Below are 18203 nucleotides of genomic sequence, written 5' to 3' on the forward strand. Positions count from 1 at the left end.
TGGTTATTTATTGGTAAAGGTTGATACAATCAGAGCAAATCCAGTGAGTTCCAGAGCTCAACGACAGAATTACCTTCTTTTAAAATCTACAATTTACTTTAAGTGTTTATCTAAATACTGCTCCTAGCACCAAGTGAATCACACCAACTCCTACCTTCCTGTAACAGATGGAGCTGCTGGGAGCCCATCAGTGAATCTGAATCCTCTGTCCCACACTTGCTAAAGAGCTGAGAGCAACGAAGTCCTCGATTTTCCTCTTGCAGAAACATCATTCAGTTTAGCACCATAAATTACAAGGTTTCTGTGGGTTTTCTCTTTAAGACTTTGTGAAGGGCCATGAAGAAAAATCTATCTACCATCAACAGTTTAAAAGCTGCTACTGCTCAGCGTCAGGAGAAAACCAAAATGTAAAAATGGAGAAAACCAACTCTAAAAAAAGCCAATACATTGCTACTTTATACTCCACTACTCCCCTGCTCTCACTAATGATCAAAGATTTAACAAGCCACAAGCCACTTATTTTTAAATAAGGCTGATTCAAGAGAGGTGGCTTCTAAAAATACGCTGAGAAACATTCCTTTAAAAAAAAAAACCACCCTGAAAACCAACAACAAATCCCTGGAGCCAGATGGCAGGTGGTGGCAAGATCATCACAATTCAGATCAGCAGATGGCACAGCTACTCCAAATCCACTGCAAACAGGCAGAGTCAGACCCAGCCCTCCTGCAGCAGATGGAGAAAAGACACGTTGCTCTGCTCCATCTTACAGGGGCTGCCCCAGTGAGGTGGCACCGCAACCCCACGGCTTCCACTCACAGCAGAGGAAAAGTAATACCCACATTTTCTCCGAACAGAAACAACCCACAACGCGCTCTTTGTTATTACCACGGGAGAAACAAAATTGAGTATTGTATTGGTAAGTCGGTCTAAATGAGAGGAGGCACCTGCCAGGACTAGAAAAAGCTTGAAGACACGTTGATCTGTAAAAAAGGAGTGTTTCGAGTTGGTTTATGGCCATTTCAAACAGCCTCAACTGCGTAAACCCTTTGAAATTATGTTTGCAAATGCACTGTCAGGTCTCTCCATTCGACAAGTTTAATTCCAGAACTGGACTCCAGAATTCCAGTCTCCTCCAGCTGCTGCCCAGCCAACTCTGCAAACACTTTGGGCAGGAGAGGAACGAGGCTTTTACTTTGACAAGCCTCTGCAAGGGGGCATTGATTCATCTCAGGCCTCGGGAGTTTATCCTACATATGAGTCAAAATCTGTCAAATACTTGATTTTTTTTTTTTTTTTTGTTCCTTTTTAAAGAGTATATAGGACAAACTCAATGGAAGCACTTACCTGGAAATCTTTCATCTCAGCTTCTGTTCCCAGAATCCATTTGACACCATTTCTGTTACAGATTAGGATGTCAATGTGCAGAGCAATTAAGTGCTATTCTGGTCCTAGATGCTAAAGAAGGGCCCCAAAGGCCACTCCACTTCTTTCTCATCTAGGAATGTCCAAGAGGCAATTAGATGTCAGCTCAGCTCCCCAGAGGTGTCAGGACAAGGGGGAAACCTCATTCCAACTGCTAATTTCTCCAACTGACAGAATTATTATTCCATCACAGAAATACCTTTAAAAATTGTTAACATATTCCCTTACAAACAACCTCACACGGGTCTCCACCTCACCTGATGCAATCACTGTGCTGGCCCACAGGGTGTTTTCTATGCTTAAACTTTCATTTACTGGAGGGTCGCTGTCCTCCTACAACGGGAAAAAGAGAAAAATAAACAAACTTGCCAGGAAAGCAAAAGAGCGGAGGATGAGAAGAGTCCCACAGAGGTGTTTGGAGAGGGAGGCTGGGCGAGCTGGCAGAGGGATTTCTGACAGGATGGAGAATTTCCACAAACCCTGGCGAACCTGTGGTTGATTTCAAGCCCAGCAGACTCACCCTGGTGAAGGTCCCCACGAAGTTGTGGATGTCGATGTTGGGCTCCTCTGCGTAGACGTAGGAGCGGATTTGCAGCAGGTCCTACCAAACAGACGCATCTATCAGTCCTATCTAACAGACACAGCTTGATAATGTCCAAAAGCTTTACCAGGATACTTCACCAAGAGTTCCTCAGCACGATTTAGGATTCTTATCTCGGTGCCTACCGCAGCCCAAGAGCCCCACAGCGAACACAGCTGGGGCAGCAGCGCACCGAGCGCAATTCCTGGGGTCACACCTGGGACTCGCCAGGTCTCTGCGCCCCAGAGAGGAAACTGCAGCCTGCAAACAGGACTGCAGCACCCACAGGTTGCCAGGTAAGGCCTGTGCACAGTTCTCCAGCACAGGATTTGCAGGCAGGAGCTTACAGAGGCCGTGGGCAGGCGCTGGGTGCAGGTGACGGGCAGGCGCAGCTTCCAGTCTGTCTCCCCGTCCAGCTGGTCCGTGCGGAGGAAGCAGGAGCCTGGGGATGGGAACAGAGTCAGGGACCCTGCACCTCCGTCCCAGGCACATCCACAGATAACTCATGGCATGGCTGCCCCTCTAGGATATTCACATCCTTCTTCCTCTGGGAAGTGTTTGATTTACATTAGTTCATAATGGAAGGATGATGTCCCGGCATCACAATCCCTTCCTTCACTAGGACAGAACTCTCTGTGCTGTATTTTTTAAGACACTTGAAACGTTCCCATTAATCTGTTTTCTAATCCTTCTGATCAAACATTTCCTTACCCCACACTTAACAAAACAAGCCTGAACAGTAAGGAAATATATCTAAAATGCAGCCAGATTCATTTAGCCTGGACTCAACCCCTACATTCTTTGATCAGCAAACAAAACTGGAATATAACATCTCGAGACGTGGTGGTCCATAAAACCACTCCAGTTCCCCCCTCTCTCTCTCTCTCTCAAATTTTACTATTATCTATTTCTCTCCCATTTCCAAAAGATAATTTTCTCCAAACAACCAGTGAAAGGTTAATGGCTATTCTGACAATTGGTTCCAGATGTTTACCATTCTTCTCCGACGTCCTCAGGAAGATCATGTCAGCGGGGACCCTCTGGTTCTGGGGGGAGAAGAAAGGCCATTATTGTGCAGCCTGCCCTGCTGGCGTGTGCAGCGCCTTCCCCACAGCAGCAGAGGCACAAAGAGGATTCCTTTGTCAGCCTGGAGCTCGGGATTCAAGTTTGCTTTCAATCCCGAACTCGCTTCCCTGCAGAATTCCAAGCGCAGGATAATAACTGGTGCCAGCTCCCACTGACCAGACCCAAGGGTTAGGTTTACAAAAGGGCTGGAGAGTAATTCTAGAAGGATGAAGAAATCTTAAACTAATGCTGGTTTGCTTTCAAGGAGTCCCATGTTAGCAGAAAGGCTCTCTCTGGAATCTGCAGCTACCGAGTTTCTCTTTCTGTGCTGGGTATTTTCATACTAATGGTTTTAGAGGTCACAGCTGCGTGCAGAGAGCGGGTGGGAAAAACATAAAATCAGTGAATTAATAAAACCACATTAAAAGTTGTGCAAAGGGGGGAAATCTACCTGAATATACCCAGTACCTACAAATGGATCACTGGGTCTCCCAAAACTGCAATGCTTATACCCAAAGAAACACCTGGATGCTACATTTGGTCCAGGTATTTCTTTAACCTGTGTCCAACAGCCACAGAAAGGATGGGGAAGCTCTTTATCTTGCTATAGTAGAAGTAAAAAATGAGGTTATAGGTGCACACCGACAGATTTGCCCTCATTTGTAGAGATAATGATGTTATTGGTGAGGTGGGGGAACCCTGTAAAGTGATTAAATATTTTAACTTGTGTTCAACACCTGATATCCTAAGCCTATGGCAAAGGAAGTAGGAATTCAAAAGATCTCACTTCCCATGGTCTTGCAAAAATAAAAAAAGTCCTTTACACAGAAAGATGAATGCAAAGACAAACCTTCTCCACAATGATGAGGTCACCCACTTGTATGTTAGAGCTCTTCACCTTGACAGTCCCTGCAGAGGAAAGGTGTTGGTGTTAGAGCAGGGCAGGGTTTGGGGGGCTGTGTGCTGCTCCTCCCCTCCCTTCCTTCCACTGCACTATGGGGGAAAAAATGGCAAATGTTCCCACCACAGGAACTGGGAAATGCTGCCCCATTAAGATTTCCTGAGCCCACTGCTCCCACTAAGGGGTGGGTCTCCCCAAAAGGGCTGAAAGCCCCTCAGGAAACAGCTCCAGACCTCAGCCCTGGATGCAGAAAGCCCCAGCCACTCCCTAATCGTAACTCTGAAACAACTCCTTCAACTCCTTTCTGCACTGCTGACCTCACAAATTCACAAATGATTTCAGCATCAGGCAGATGACAGAGCAAGACCAGAAAGTTCCAGCAGGGAACCATCAAATCCACCTCCTTTTCCTCAGGTGCCTGAAAACGTAAAGCTCAAGCCAAGGCCTGGAAGTTGAAAGTACAAGGGATCCGTCCAAAATCCAGGCTCATTTCCTCCCCTGCTGCAGCTCCAGCATCTGGCTCAGCTCTGCCACCTCTCCTTTGCCTCTTGCAGGACCAGCCAAGCAAGCAGAGAACAGGTCCTACAGAAATCACGTAAATATTTATTCCTCTGCAGCTGTCAAACACTTCCCAGTTGCTTTAAAACAGGGGATTAATTTCACAATTGGCTAGTAATTTCAAATCATTAGCCAGCTCTAGATTTGGCTTCTCAGACTTAACCAGTGATTTATAATCAGTTAATTTGAACCCTGCCTCTACGTGTCTGTTACATTTCAACAAAAGCCTCTTTAATCTGCTGTGATTTGAGTGGAAGTGGGGGAGGCACGTGGAGCTCACCCTGGCAAGGACAACACTCCTACTGTACCTCAAAACCCACGGGCTAACTGGCCAGATAGCAGCTCAGGGGGGAATGCAGGAGGGGGGCAGGGGAGGGGGAATAGAAATTAGCACAAAGCACAAAGGTCACTGGGATTTTACTACTGGCAGTCCCTTCATTAGCATCCTTCGCAGGATATGCTTCAGTGTTTCTGCTCCAAATTAACAATGAAAGCCATTCTGGGCTGGGGGCAGCCTGCTGCTTCGGTGACACACTGTGTGCTTAACAACATGCTTCATCACTGCTGCTAATAAATGCAGACTTCCTTGCACGCTGTAATTATTCCTACAAATTATAAGCAGTCATGGCCCATTTCACAAATATCTCATAGGTCTTTCATGGATTCTGGAGTTTGCCTTGTGAGGGTTGGGGGGTTTTTTTAGGGGTGTTTTTTCTTTGTTTTGTTTTGTTTAAAATAAAATTAAAAAAAAAAGTAAACAAAATGAATGCTGGGCTAAAGACATCTCTGCCGGGGCAGGAAGCAAACCGGGGATTAAGAGTCCATTACGCTGGGGCTTGAAAAGAAAAGCTGCACTCCAAGAGGATCAAAAAAAGCATCCCTGGCAGTCTTCTGTATGGGCTATACAAAGTTAGGTACTATGACACTAAAAGGGTCTGACAGATAACATCTCTTCCTCCCCTTTTAATACGGTTATTCACGAAACAACAAAAAGTGCTTTTGAATATTCTCCTGTGCAAAGGAAAGGGGGGGGGGGGAACCCCCGTGTGCTCTCCCCACACAGGCACAGCCATTCCTGACCCAAAGTGCAAAAAAAAAAAAAAAAAAAAAAAAGCTGTGGATTTGTTTAACCATATTTTCTGTATTCTCTTAAAGACCACAAGGATTTGTCTGGTGACTGTCAGTAGAAGCAGCTCTACCTGCAGGGTTCAGGCAAACTCACTTCTGGAAGGTTTTCCTTAATGAGGTAAAAAAATCACTCTGCAAAAGCAAAAATTAATGCCTGGGCAAAGCTGTAAGGTGATGATTTCCTATCATTACGCAGATAAAAGGGTTTCGGGGATCACTATTCTGCAAACAGCATCATCTGCTTCAAAATTTTTCCAATGCGAGGAAACCCAAAGCAGCTGGAGCAGATTTGTCTGGTTCACCAACCCTCCCAACCTCAGCTGTTGGAGGGTAAAACAAAGAGGGGACCTTTGTGAGCAGCACCCGTTTTCATAACTGCTGGATAAATGAGATGCCCTTTTTTTAGGTAGCTAATTCTGCTTTCTGCAGCCTGGCTGGCCCCCGTGGGTGACATCTCCGCGCTGTGCACCACACGCCCCGCTAAGAAGGCCCAGGACCAGATGTTTCCTTTGACTCGGGGCTCCCATAAAGCAACTTACTTGAATTGGTTTGATTTTGATCTTGGGAATTCTGTAATTCCCTTTTCTTTCTGTGGGGAAGCTGCCACCTAAGCATCAGATGTTTTCTCATGCCTGTTTAAAAGCAGCTCGTGGCACAACTGTTCCATTTCCCAGCATTGCTCTGCTATTCAAGCATTTTTGTGATGATAAACTCCAGTTTTTCTAAGTGTGACTAGAAATGTTTCCTCTAAAGACACACAGGTTTATTTATCATTTTATAGCACTTTCAGTTTGTACTTCCTTAAGCTAATCAGAATAGAAGTTGGTGTTTATCACTTCTTAAAAGGAATTAGTCTTGATCTCTCGTTCCAAAAAAAATCTGTTGTTAAAATTTGTCTGGTATTTGCTTCATTCTCTGCTCTATCCTGAGTTATCTTTTTTAAAGACAAGAAAACAAACATAATCAAATGCAAACAGTTGGCTCCAATTTAAGCCACGGTCTTTGAAATGATCACCAAGTCTGCAGCATGATGGATGTAGCAGAAACCAGATCATTCCAAGTAATAAATGTATTACCCAGAAAAGATGCCCCTTTTTTGCCCTGTGAGCACTTCAGTCAAAATTTCACAACAGATCTGCAAAGCTGCACTGAAGGACAGACCCAAACACTCAATTTGGAATTAAAGATGAAGCCAGAGGTTTACTGAAACAAGTAAAACACATCTAAAAAATAAAAAAAAAGAAAGGGAGGGGTGGGTTTGTTTGATGTTCTGCACCAAACCTGTGGCTTTTGCAGCCTTATGCCGTGGAGCAGGGCTCGCAGCGTTTGGGAAAATATTGGTTTTTTTATGGCTGGTAAATGCCAATGATCTGTATCTTAAGCAGCACCCCTCAGTAGGAGGTCCCTTCCCACTTTTCTGTGGAGTTTCTCTCTATTATGCAGCGTTACCCAGGGAGGGGGGCTGCAGGAGAAGAAAAACAAGCCAGGAATTTGCAAGCACAGTTCGAGCTTTCCATCAAACGGATCAGAACACAGAGCCCTGAACACAGGGAGGCTTGTGGCTTCATGAATAGGGGATTGAAATTTGATTATTTTTTTATAACAATCCAAACAACTCTCCTTTAAACGCTTTAGAGCTTTCCACTGAAATAAAATGCTTTCCAGAAGTCTGCTGGTTTCATCGTTTTGGAACATAAACGGATCATCTGGGTAAAAAGATAAAAAAAGGTTTAGAGTGGAGGTTTTTTTGTCATTAGGTCTCAGCACAGGGGCTGGGCCAAAACCCTGCAGCATGACCTGGGCTCTCCAACAGCAGCAGCAAAAAAAGAAACAGGCTGCAAATAGCCCAAGTCCTACTGTCAGCTACACTGAAAATCCATTCTTCAGGTCAGCTGCTCCAAATTTATTTTGATATTTGCTGCTTCTGAGCTGGTGACACCCTCCCTTAAAAACGCAGCTCCTTCCTCTGACTGTCAAAGGGGTGAGATAAAGCAAACCCCAAATTTCCATCCCCAGCCTCACCAGGCCCTTCTCTGCTCCTAGGTAATTCTCGGAGGTGCTGAGGTTTTAATCAGTGCAAAAGGAGATGATCAGCTCTCCCCAAAAATCTCAGTGCTGAGATTCAGTGAGGGACAGGAAATTACTATTCTCCCCAAGCCATGGAACAATCATAAATGATATTCTGTGGGTTTTTTTCCTACTCTAAACTATATTACAGATTCTCACTCCTGTTTCTGCACAAAATTCATCTTAAATACAGTGGCTTGAGATCTCCAGCTAGTGCCCAGCTGCCAATCCTCCTTGGTTTCTTTCACAAAATTAGAAAAGTTAAAGGACTGGGGGGAGGGAAATCATTCATGGGAAACGTAATAGCAATATGAAAAGAACTAAAGGAGAGGTCAGGCCCCTTATAGATCATTGAATAGAATCCAGAAGGCAACTCTTTTATATCTTTAAATAGATGTAGTACACCCCTCTCAGATGAGGCTTTTGTTGGTTGCCAAGCATTTTAAGTGTTGTAGTAAGAACACGTTATTAAAAGGGGATTTAATATTCAGAAACTCAAACTGCCCACTTTGGAGTTGCCTCATAACTCCTGGCATGTGAAACATATCCAGCCTTGAGCAATTACGTTTGAAAAGCAGCTTTATTCCTCCAAACGCAGCGTCTTTTTACTACACCCACAGCACCGCATCTTAATTCAGGGGTATCAACTTTTACAACTAAGAAATGGGAAAGGCAAAAGAACCGAAGCTTGCTCAAAGTCAGTTCGTTCCCTTTTTAAAAACAAAACCCTGGCCTCACCATCTTTGTCACGGTATTAGCAGCAGCTCCATAGCGAGGCAGCGCTGGGTTGCTCAAATGAGAATTTAAATGTCTTTGTTAGGTACAGCACAGCTGGAAACCATGGCCAGAGCAGGGTCAGGCTCAGCTGAGCCCCAGGCGGGGCTCACACAGACCAGGGCTCCCAAGGAGGCTGAAGGGGATGGACACAGAAAGTGCAGGAGCTGCTCCTGCCAGTCCTCAGCAACTACATCCCTTGCTGCTGACAAACACACACCTCACAGACTTTTTAGGGGCTTTTTAGGGTGGGCAGGCCCTGGCACAGGAATTCCCAGAGCTGCTGTGGCTGCCCCTGGATCCCTGGCAGTGCCCAAGGCCAGGTTGGACGTTGGGGCTTGGAGCAGCCTGGGAAGGTGGAAGGTGTCCCTGCCCGTGGATGGGGTGGCACTGGATGGGATTTAGAGTCCCTTCCCACCCAAACCATCCCATAAATCCCTCAGTAAAGCCCAACCTCCCCAGAACCTGGAGTGGAGCCACCCAGGAGCAGCCACCCGGAGCCCAGGGCTCGGCAGCAGCAGCAGCAGCGTGGCCACAAAGCCACGTGCCTGGGAGCCCCGAGCCCCCTCCCCAGCCCTGAACTCTGGCTCTGGCTGTCAGCAGGGCAGGATTCCGGAGCCACGGAGCCGACCTCTGGCTGTGAGCTTGCTGTAGATCTGCGAGTTCACTTCCTTGTCCCTCATGTAGCAGCGGATCTCCTCGGCCGCCTCGCGGATCACGGTGACAGCCAGCACAAACCCCTGCCAGCAGCACGGGGGGGAAACAGCAGGCAGGGAAAGGTCAGGGAAAAAGAGTCACATCTGCCTCCAATAACAGCAATATTTATCAGTGCCAACGCCAACAATCTGCTTCTCCTCGTCCCATCTGATCCCCCCGAATCAGTGCAGTGAGATGGGCTGCTGTGCAAGCCCCCGGTGCCAAACACACACCAGCTGCTTAAAAACACATTTGTCCCTTAAAGAACCTTCCAGTTTTATCACCCACGCTCTCCCCAAGAACATCTTTGTAGAGGTAATTCCCCCAAGCAAATCTTTGTCAAGTCTATCCCCAAGAAAAGCTTTGTAAAGTTCACCTGAAGGGTGTAAGTGCCATCATCATATTTCACCTCACAGCTGAGTTAACTAAGACCGAGAAGTTCAGGGTAAGGCAGGATCCCTCAAATCTCAGTGCTCGCCCCCTCAGAGCCACTGAAGGCAGCACAACTCATCTGGGAGATTTCTTTGTGCAGGAATTTATCCAGAAATCTGTACAAACCCCCTTTTTATCTATACAGATAAACAGAGAACGCACGTGCCTTCATGTGTATGCACACAGACACTCCACCTACACAAACAACACTCCAAAGATATTTATGTGCACTGCTCATGGTATAATTACACGTTTGCCTGGTCAGGGCTTCGGCCCTACTTTTCTGTGCACATGAGCAGTCATTTCATTTCCTCTCGCCACGAGGAAACGCCCACATCACGTCCCTCACTACATAAAAACCAATTAATGCAAACCAATTCTTTATGGGCTTGGCATCACAGAGTCATGTTTTACCAGAGTCTATCAGCTCAGACTCACTGAACAGTTGAAACACTCCTCGTGCATCGCAGAAAATGAACTTTTTACAACTTGTGTTGAAAGTTCCAGCCAGGTACTGATTATCTCTGTCCATTAGGAACTTTAAGAAGGGAGCAAGGTGATGTTAGGAACTGCAGGTTTCTAGCATGTACATCCATCTAAATGTGTGATCTAATTAATTAATGTAGTAATGAAGTGCATTCATTTGTTTACCCAGAGATCCCTACCTGCTTTCCAAACTAAAACCAAAAAAAAAGCAGCAGCTATTTTCAGCTTAGGTTTCAGCTGTTTGAAGGCCCTTCAAATAATCACCCCAAAATATTCCCACATGTTCCAACTGACTGTGTCATCTCATGTGTCACTCCAGCCCCAACGCTCCCATTGGTAGCAGTAATGAACAAAGAATTTTCTTATCCTGCGTTGTGGCAGCAAGTTCTAATTGCTCACCTGGCACAGACAAGTCACAACTGCCTGGACAACAGAGAGAGAGAGAGATCCTCTGTGGTCATGTATATCTAATTTATTGAATTTACGGGGCAGGATCCTGCGAAACCAGCAGGAGATTCACACAGCAAATGCAATACAGCATTTGAGAGAGAATTCATGGAGATCTGGGCTTTAAAACAAAGAGAATTTTAATTTTAACAGCAGTTTCCCAAAGCTGCCCCTTCACTTCTTTCTGGCTTTTACCAGGGATCTCACTGCACTGAAAGTCTAAACCCCACAACGTGCACAGCACAGGCCTCAGCAAGCAAGGTAAAAACGTGATCTGAGGTGCAAACTTACACCCCGCAGAAAAGGCAGCACAAGGAATTTGGTCAAACACTGAAACTTGGAGAAAAAAACCTTGAATGACCTACCAGAGGAACCCAGTACGTGTAAAGTGCACCGAGCCTCATCTCAACCACGAACTGAGAGCAGGCCAAGAGCAAGAAATAAAGGTTGAAGAAGTATTTGAACTGGTTAAACAACACCTGGAAAAAAAAAAAAAATCAGACAAAAAGAGGAGGGAGGATGTTATGGATGTTATGCATGTTGAACTAACCACCAGACACATCTCTGCATGCTCTCCCAGTGACTAAATGCTGACTTGGGGCAGTTTTAACGCAGTCCTGGACACTCGGGACAGTTCTGTGTCTGGTTTGCTCCTGCCCTGAGGCAGCCTCGGCACGAAACACAAACACATTCTACCAAACACAACCCCACCACCTCCCCCAGCTCCAGATTCTGCACCCATCTCCAGCAAAACCACTGAGAAACGAGGAAAGCTTCAGGGTGGGACGAGGAAAAAGCGACTTTGGTCATGCTTACCCCGGGGAGGAAGGTGAAGAAGTTGTATTTCTGGTTGTTGATGACATTGCGAGGGTACCTCTGGTCTCTCTTCTCGGGGTGGCCGAGCCAGACAGTCCGAGGCCTCGGCTCCCTCCTCCCACAGCATCTTAAACACTCGCAGCACCTGCCGAGGGAATTAATGAATGAATTAATGAGTTCATTTCTGTCACACTTCTCGGGGTCACACACGCCCCCGGCAGCAGCCCCACAGGACCTTCAGCCTGGCACTGAGGCCACCAGGAGCTCTCTGCTCACAGGGATTTCAGTGAAGAGAAAGAACCCTGCCCTGCCCCACGTTACAAATCCTTCCTCAGGGCATGAAGCAAACCGAGGTCAGGTCCTTCAGGAAAGATGTAAAGCCATCCTTCCTGCCCCTCTCTGCTCCAAATCACCTCCCAGGCCCCAAAAAGGGCGTTTTCCTGCCGTCACTGCTGCTTTCTGAAAGCCAATCTCCTCCCAACGCCCTCGCGCCTTCAAGAGCAGAATTCCACTGACATTTGGGAGAGCCAGCATCAGCCGGACTGATCACCAAAAGCTTCAGAGCTCCCACAAAACATCCTTCCAGAACGGACCACGAAGACTTGTTCTTGATTCGAGCATTCTGCCCCCAAAGTTCAGTTCAGTGCACTGCTAACAGAGGAATAACTACAGAAGGAAGGGCACAAAGCACTCTGGAAGTCCCTGTCTTGCCAGAGGATACAGGCAGTGCACCGAGCAGAGCTCACAACTCACCACACAGAAGGTGGTTACCTACAAAGGACTTAAATCGGTGTTAAACACTCAAATAAAGACGTTCTAATACAAAAACGTATTTAATGAGCTGGATAGTTTTTAACTGCAGTTTGCTTTTGTGTTTGCAGGTGAAGACCTAAGACAAATAGCCATCTGTACCCCAAATATATTTGAGTAGGAATGGTGGTATTTGGGTTCCAACAGAACATAGATATGTTCTAACAAAGAAAAAAAAAAAGGGGGGGAGAAAGAAGTATTTTTTCTTCTTTCACAAAGGAGAAAAGGCTCCAAAAAAGCAGCTTTACCCAAGGGAGCAAATCTGGTGTCCACACACCCTATTTCATCACAATGTGCTTTCCAGTTAGGAAACATCAGTCACTCCTTGCCATCAGACATCTGAAACCATTTACCTTTGTTTATTTTCTAGGCTGGGCCTCTCGCAGGGATTGTACTCAACAGCAAAAATACCCCCACACCTATATCATAATATTTACAGTGGGGTGACCCCTTGTAGCATTTCCACCACAAACAAACCCGTTGCTCCAAGGATGGCAGTTTACAAATGCTGCGCTGCTACAGGGTTTGAGAAATACCCTAAAAATTATGCAGCTCCAACAAGCAAGAAAGGGCATGGGAGAATCTGATGAGTAAAACAAACAAACAAACAAACCAGGTTTGTGAAATCCCCGCCTGGCTGGAGTCGGTTTTTGCAACCTCCTGAATTACAGGGAAAGCAAACTCAAAACCTAATTAGACAAACCAAAGGAAAAACTTCCTGCCTAGCAGGTTTTGAGGGCAAATATCAGGATATAAAGGAGCACCGAGTAAAGAACATCCAGCTTTTCTGCTGGGAGTCTCCTACACAGCCTGACAGCACGAGGCTTCTGCGAAGTGTTTAATTAAAAATTTACCAAGGAACAGAACGCGACAGCGGGCACTGAGAGCCCCGTGTCGCAACACTGGAGCCGGGGAGGTTCCTCAGCGCTCAGGAATCCCAGCCCAGGAATCCCATTACATCACAGCCAGGAGCTCCTGTGCCAGGGGCTGAAAATCCTCACGGCAAAGCCTGACTTTTACCCCAGAAACGCTCCGAGGTTTTTGTTCTGAAGGCTCCTACTCAAGGCCAGCGCTGGAATTTAACCCTCACCTGCCCTGTGGCTGTGTTTTCCCCCTCCCGGGCTTTGCTGGGTGGGCACAGAGCAATCCACCATCCAAAGCTGCACTGGCAGCAATGTTATCTCACAGTAATTGCTCCAGTGGCAGCCCGTGAATTGCTGAAATAAGTTTAAAATGAAGTTTTGGTACGAACAGAGCGATTTCTCAACCACAGAACCGTGTGCTCATCCTTCCAGCCAGATGTTTATCACTCCTCCCAAAGGCGGCCAACTGCCTTCATTTTTAATTGTTTTAAAACTTTTCAGTGATGACCTAAACTTCGGTGGGGAAGAATCAATACGGTCACTAGTTCTCCTTTTCCGTTTCTTCTTCGGAAACTGAATAATCTTAATGTAAAAAAGACAAATCTATTCATGTGGGCACCAGGAACAAAGTACTCTGAGCACATACAAATGTGTTTTCAGATTGGCCTTGGTGCCCATTAAATAAAAAGTCCTTTGGACTGGAGCTGTCAGCTTTTTCCAGTTCCTTTATTTGCTCCTCTCTGCAAACTTTGCAGGCATTGTGACCTGTGATCTGCTGTTTCCCTCTCCCCTGTTTCTAAGGTGATGAGGGAAGGGGCTGCTCCATCACTATAAAATTCTCTGCTCAGAGCAAAGGCAGTGTGGCACAGGAGGAAGTTTCTGGCAGAGAATTATTTGCATTAGCAGGAAAAATAAAACGTTTTCCATCATGAGATCTAAAGACTGCATCCTGGAAAGGGAAAGATTACCTAGACAAACAGCTGAGAGTTTACATTGCCGCTGGTAAAATTAACGTGCACTTTCCAAGAATAGAAATCACAAAGTTACAGAAATGTAAACAGCTTTCTATAAAAGTTTAGGAACGTGTTCCTATAAATTTATGTGTCTCCATTTTGCAGCTGAAGAACAATCCTGCAGCAACCCCTGAAGCACAGAAAACTAGCAAGTGAGGGTAAATAATGGACTTTAAAAATTATCACCTTGGAGAAAGACCATGAAAAATACACGCAGACAGCTTATAAGGGACAGCTCATTAAACGTGCAATTCACATTTTAAATCATAACTTGGCAAAAATAACAACAGGAAAGAAACTCACAAATCTCCAAATAAGAGTCACAACCAACGAGAAGAATCTCTCTGGATGCAAAACCCCTACCTGCAACTCAGTCCCGTAAGTGATGCTGCCCTTAATCTGCAGAGGGATCCGAAGGAGCAGGAGGAGCTGAGGAACAGGTCTGCTCTGCACCTCACCTGGGACTGTGTTTGCTTACAAAACCACGCTCCCAGTGACGATGGAAGGGGCAGTAACACGGCAGACTGACTGGCAGCTGCCAGGTGAACAGCCACCAGCAAGAAGCAGGTTTTATTTATTAACGCAGCGTGTTTGATGGAGAAGTGTTTGAAGACCAAATGAAAAATACTTCCATGTAAAACAAACCCAGTGGGAAAAGAGTGCCACGTTTGTGCAGTACTGAGGCAGAATTTACCAAATTAGCGCTGAAGCTCATCAACATATTTCATCATTCCTAAACCAGGCCCGTTTCTCAGATTTTGTTCCTGTGACCCCCATGGCACCTTTAACACACAAACCAACCCCTCACGTGACGTTGCTCCAAAAGCAGGGGACACATTTTCCATGGCTACAGAAAACCAGAGCCACGCACGACCACCTGGCCCTTCCTATGCACCTGCACACGAGACACGGGACGTGGAACATTCCGGAACGTTCCCATGCCGCTGGGATGGCTCTGGAAGGGGCCAGGAGAGCTGCAGTGTGGGAAGGCAGCCCAGCCCCAGCCCCGCAGGTGCCAGGGCACACCCACACCCAGGGCAGGAGCTCTCTGTTGACTCTGAAGTGGAATTTGCCATTTCAAACAGAGCCAGAGCACACAGGCAGCACAATAATGGCACGGCCTCATCAAGTGTTCCCGTAAAGCTCCTCCTTCCCTTCTCCTTCCCCTGCAGCTCTGCAGCCAGGCCTTCTCCACGGCGGCAGCAGCGTGAGCACAGCACTTTGCTGCTTGAAAAGAAGCCTTGCAGGATTGAGGGCTGACACCAGGAGCTATTTAGGGGAAAACTCGTGTCATGTGCTGAGCGGAGCACCCGGAGCACTCCAGGAACTTGCGGCTCCCTCCTTCCCTGGCAGATCTGGGCGCTGGGAAGCTCAGGCTTCACTCCCATCCCGGAGCTGCTGCGGTTCTGCCATCCTGCCCTCCTGGCTGGCACAGAGCTGGCAGAGAGCTGCAAAGCCTTTGCATGAACACGGCTGAATTCCAGGCACACAGCACGGGAATTCGGAGCTCAGCCTTTGGTGGGAGCAAGGAGAGCCAGGCTGAAGTTGTGCTCAGGGACAGGTCCCCACTTCTCCCCCGGGTTCATTCAGCACGGGGCTTCTCTCCGGCACAGACCTGAGCTGTCTGAGCCACCACCCATCCCTGCAGGCCTCCCTGCCTTCCTTCCAAAGCCTGCCAGAGGCCGCGGGGAATGAAAGCCTTGCCAGATGGCACCTGCCCTACAGGTGAATTAGACATTTCTCGCTTCATTTTAACCGAAACAAAGATTTCTACAGAGTCATTCATGACCAGAAAGCTGCTCCCCAATCCAGAAGACCACACCAACAAAAATCTGTCTGAAAACTCACCCCCAAGGGTGGGAGAACCCCCACAGTAAAAACCAACTGGGGCTGTGGTAAAGAGAAGCCCATCAACACTTGCTTCTCCTGGGTTTTATATTGCTTTCATATGAATTGAGGGACACAAACTGGATGTTTTTTGTTTGGGTTTTTCCTCAGAGGGAACAGAAGAAAGGAGGCCTTGCTTATGGTTTAGGATTCCCAGGACTCTGTTCTGGCTGTGACACCAGGGATGATTTCTTCCATGGTTTACAACGGTGGTTTGGATTGGCATGTTCTCAATGCTTTGCTCTCCGTCACTTGATCAAACACCAAGAGATCACATGACTAAAACAAGTGCTCCTCATATATGACAAATCCCACCCCCAAACAATGACTGCACCAAACAAAAACCCCTAAATCCAATTTATTTCAACTGCTGCTGAGTAAAAACCCGAGGCAAGCTTCCCTGCCATGCTGCTGGAATTTTTTGCTACCACTGGGAAGCCTCTCGGTGGCTGCTAAGCAGGCAGAATCCACAGGCAGTGAACCATAGCCTGGGTTAGCTGAGGGCAGGCTCTGCTTGGCAGCACTAACCACATCCCAACACCCCAGAGGCTCTTGCTGGAGCTTAGAGAACTCCAGGAGAAGAAACCACTCGAGCAGCTTGGAGAAATTTCCCAAGCCCTCACCTCTCCCCGCTCCCTTCAATCACGTCACCAACGCAGGGCCGTGGTGGCTGCACCTTGTGGCCCCGGCTCAGCCGCGTGTGACACAGGCGGGGGATTGCTGCTGCTGCACCACACGCACCTCCCTGCCCTTCTGCCACAGCAGAACCACCAACGCTGACAATCAGGAATAAACCTAATGCTGAATAAACCATGGACAACAACGTCAGTTACAGGACTCTAAACCCGAACTACCAACCAAAGACATAAACAAAGCAAACGTGTATATTTCCCCTCTTTCTAACAGTGAACATTTCCTTCAATATTTTGGTTTATTTTGCTAACGTCGCTCGCCACATTTAAAACACCCAGATTCTCCGGGGAGGAATGAAACGCCGCGATAATCAACAGCCAGGATTGACTTGGATACCACGTCCACCCTGCTGTGTGCAAACCAACCTGTCCGCACAGCGCTGCCATTTCATAATGGGAGAACATTGGAAAACCATTTTTCTTACTTAACTCCCTGCACGGGAATAGCGATATGAAAGGTCTCCCTTCAGGGACGCATCGCAGGCTGGGGCTGTGGCAACACGGCACGCACGGACACTGCGATATTGTGATACTGTATTGCTGCGCTGATACAGTTAACGGGAGCCGGGGCCTTTGTTACACACACACACCATCGATGCTCCTGCGCTCCTCCCCAGCCAAGGCCGAGGGATTCTCCGGCCCGGCCGTGCGCCACAGCGGGGAGGGATGATGACAAGCAGGAGCCGGGCCGGGCGGCGGCGGTGACACGGCGGCGGTGACACGGCGGCGGTGACACGGCCGCGGTGACACGGCCGCGGTGACACGGCCGCGGTGACACGGCCGCGGTGACACGGCCCCCGCCCGGCTCGGCCCCTCCGGGCGCCGCTGCCCCGCTGTGTGCGGAGCTCGGGCGCGGAAGGCCGGCCGGGCCGAGCCGGGGCTGTCCCCGCTCCCGCAGCCCGCCCGCATCCTGCGCCGGGCGTGCCGCGGCAATGGCGTCAGGAGCAACCTGTCAGCGCCCGCCTGCCTCCTCCTCATCCCCATCCTCATCCTCCTCCCCGGGCTCGGGCTCTGCCGCCCCCGCCCCGCGCATCCCGAGCGCGGCCCCGCCGCCTCCCTCACCCTCCGCGGTGTTTGCTGTCCATGCGCTTCTTCTGCCGGACCGGCTGCAGCGGGATGTTGTCGGTCATGGCCGCGGCCGCGGGGCGGAGCGGAGCGGGGGATGCGCTGCCGGCAGAGCCCAGAGCCCAGCCCGGCCGCCGCCGTCTGGCGGCACCGCCGAGGGGCCGGCCCGGCGCCGCCGGCTCCCAGCACGCAGGTGCCGCGCCCGCCCCGACCGCCGGCTCCGCCTCTGGCCGCTCCCCGCCGCACCGGGCACCGGGCACGCCGCGCCGGGCACCGCCGCACCCCGCACCGGGCTGCCGGTGATGCTCCGCCGGCCCGACCCCGAGCCCGGCACCCGGCGGCTCTTCGGGGTCGAGTGAGGTCGGGTCCGCTTCGCCCCAGACCGGGCAAGGCAGCCCTGCCCCGCCCTGATCTGCCCTACCCTGCCCCACCCCGATCGGCCCCGCCCCGATCTGCCCCGCCCCGATCTGCCCCGCCCTGATTTGCCCCACCCTGCCCCGC

At 48.7% G+C, this 18203-nt stretch overlaps 1 protein-coding gene across 2 annotated transcripts in view; it reads right to left on the bottom strand.

The window, feature by feature from the left end:
* ATP9A (ATPase phospholipid transporting 9A (putative)) overlaps window positions 1-17775 on the bottom strand; it is a 49089-nt gene extending 31314 nt beyond the window's left edge. For both annotated transcript variants that reach the window (XM_066198647.1, XM_066198645.1), the window contains exons 1-9: window positions 17700-17775; window positions 11373-11517; window positions 10922-11035; window positions 9127-9235; window positions 3918-3976; window positions 2997-3048; window positions 2350-2444; window positions 1943-2023; window positions 1680-1755 (exon numbers count right to left, since the gene is read on the bottom strand). In XM_066198647.1, the coding sequence (XP_066054744.1) occupies window positions 1680-1755; window positions 1943-2023; window positions 2350-2444; window positions 2997-3048; window positions 3918-3976; window positions 9127-9235; window positions 10922-11035; window positions 11373-11517; window positions 17700-17767 (799 nt within the window). In that variant the 5' untranslated portion in view covers window positions 17768-17775. The remainder of the gene's footprint in view (window positions 1-1679; window positions 1756-1942; window positions 2024-2349; window positions 2445-2996; window positions 3049-3917; window positions 3977-9126; window positions 9236-10921; window positions 11036-11372; window positions 11518-17699) is intronic.
* Window positions 17776-18203: the final 428 nt, after the last annotated feature.

Source organism: Chamaea fasciata, unplaced genomic scaffold (assembly GCF_029207755.1).
Source record: "Chamaea fasciata isolate MVZ Bird 193981 ecotype frontalis unplaced genomic scaffold, bChaFas1.0.hap1 SCAF_17, whole genome shotgun sequence".
NCBI lineage: Eukaryota > Metazoa > Chordata > Aves > Passeriformes > Sylviidae > Chamaea > Chamaea fasciata.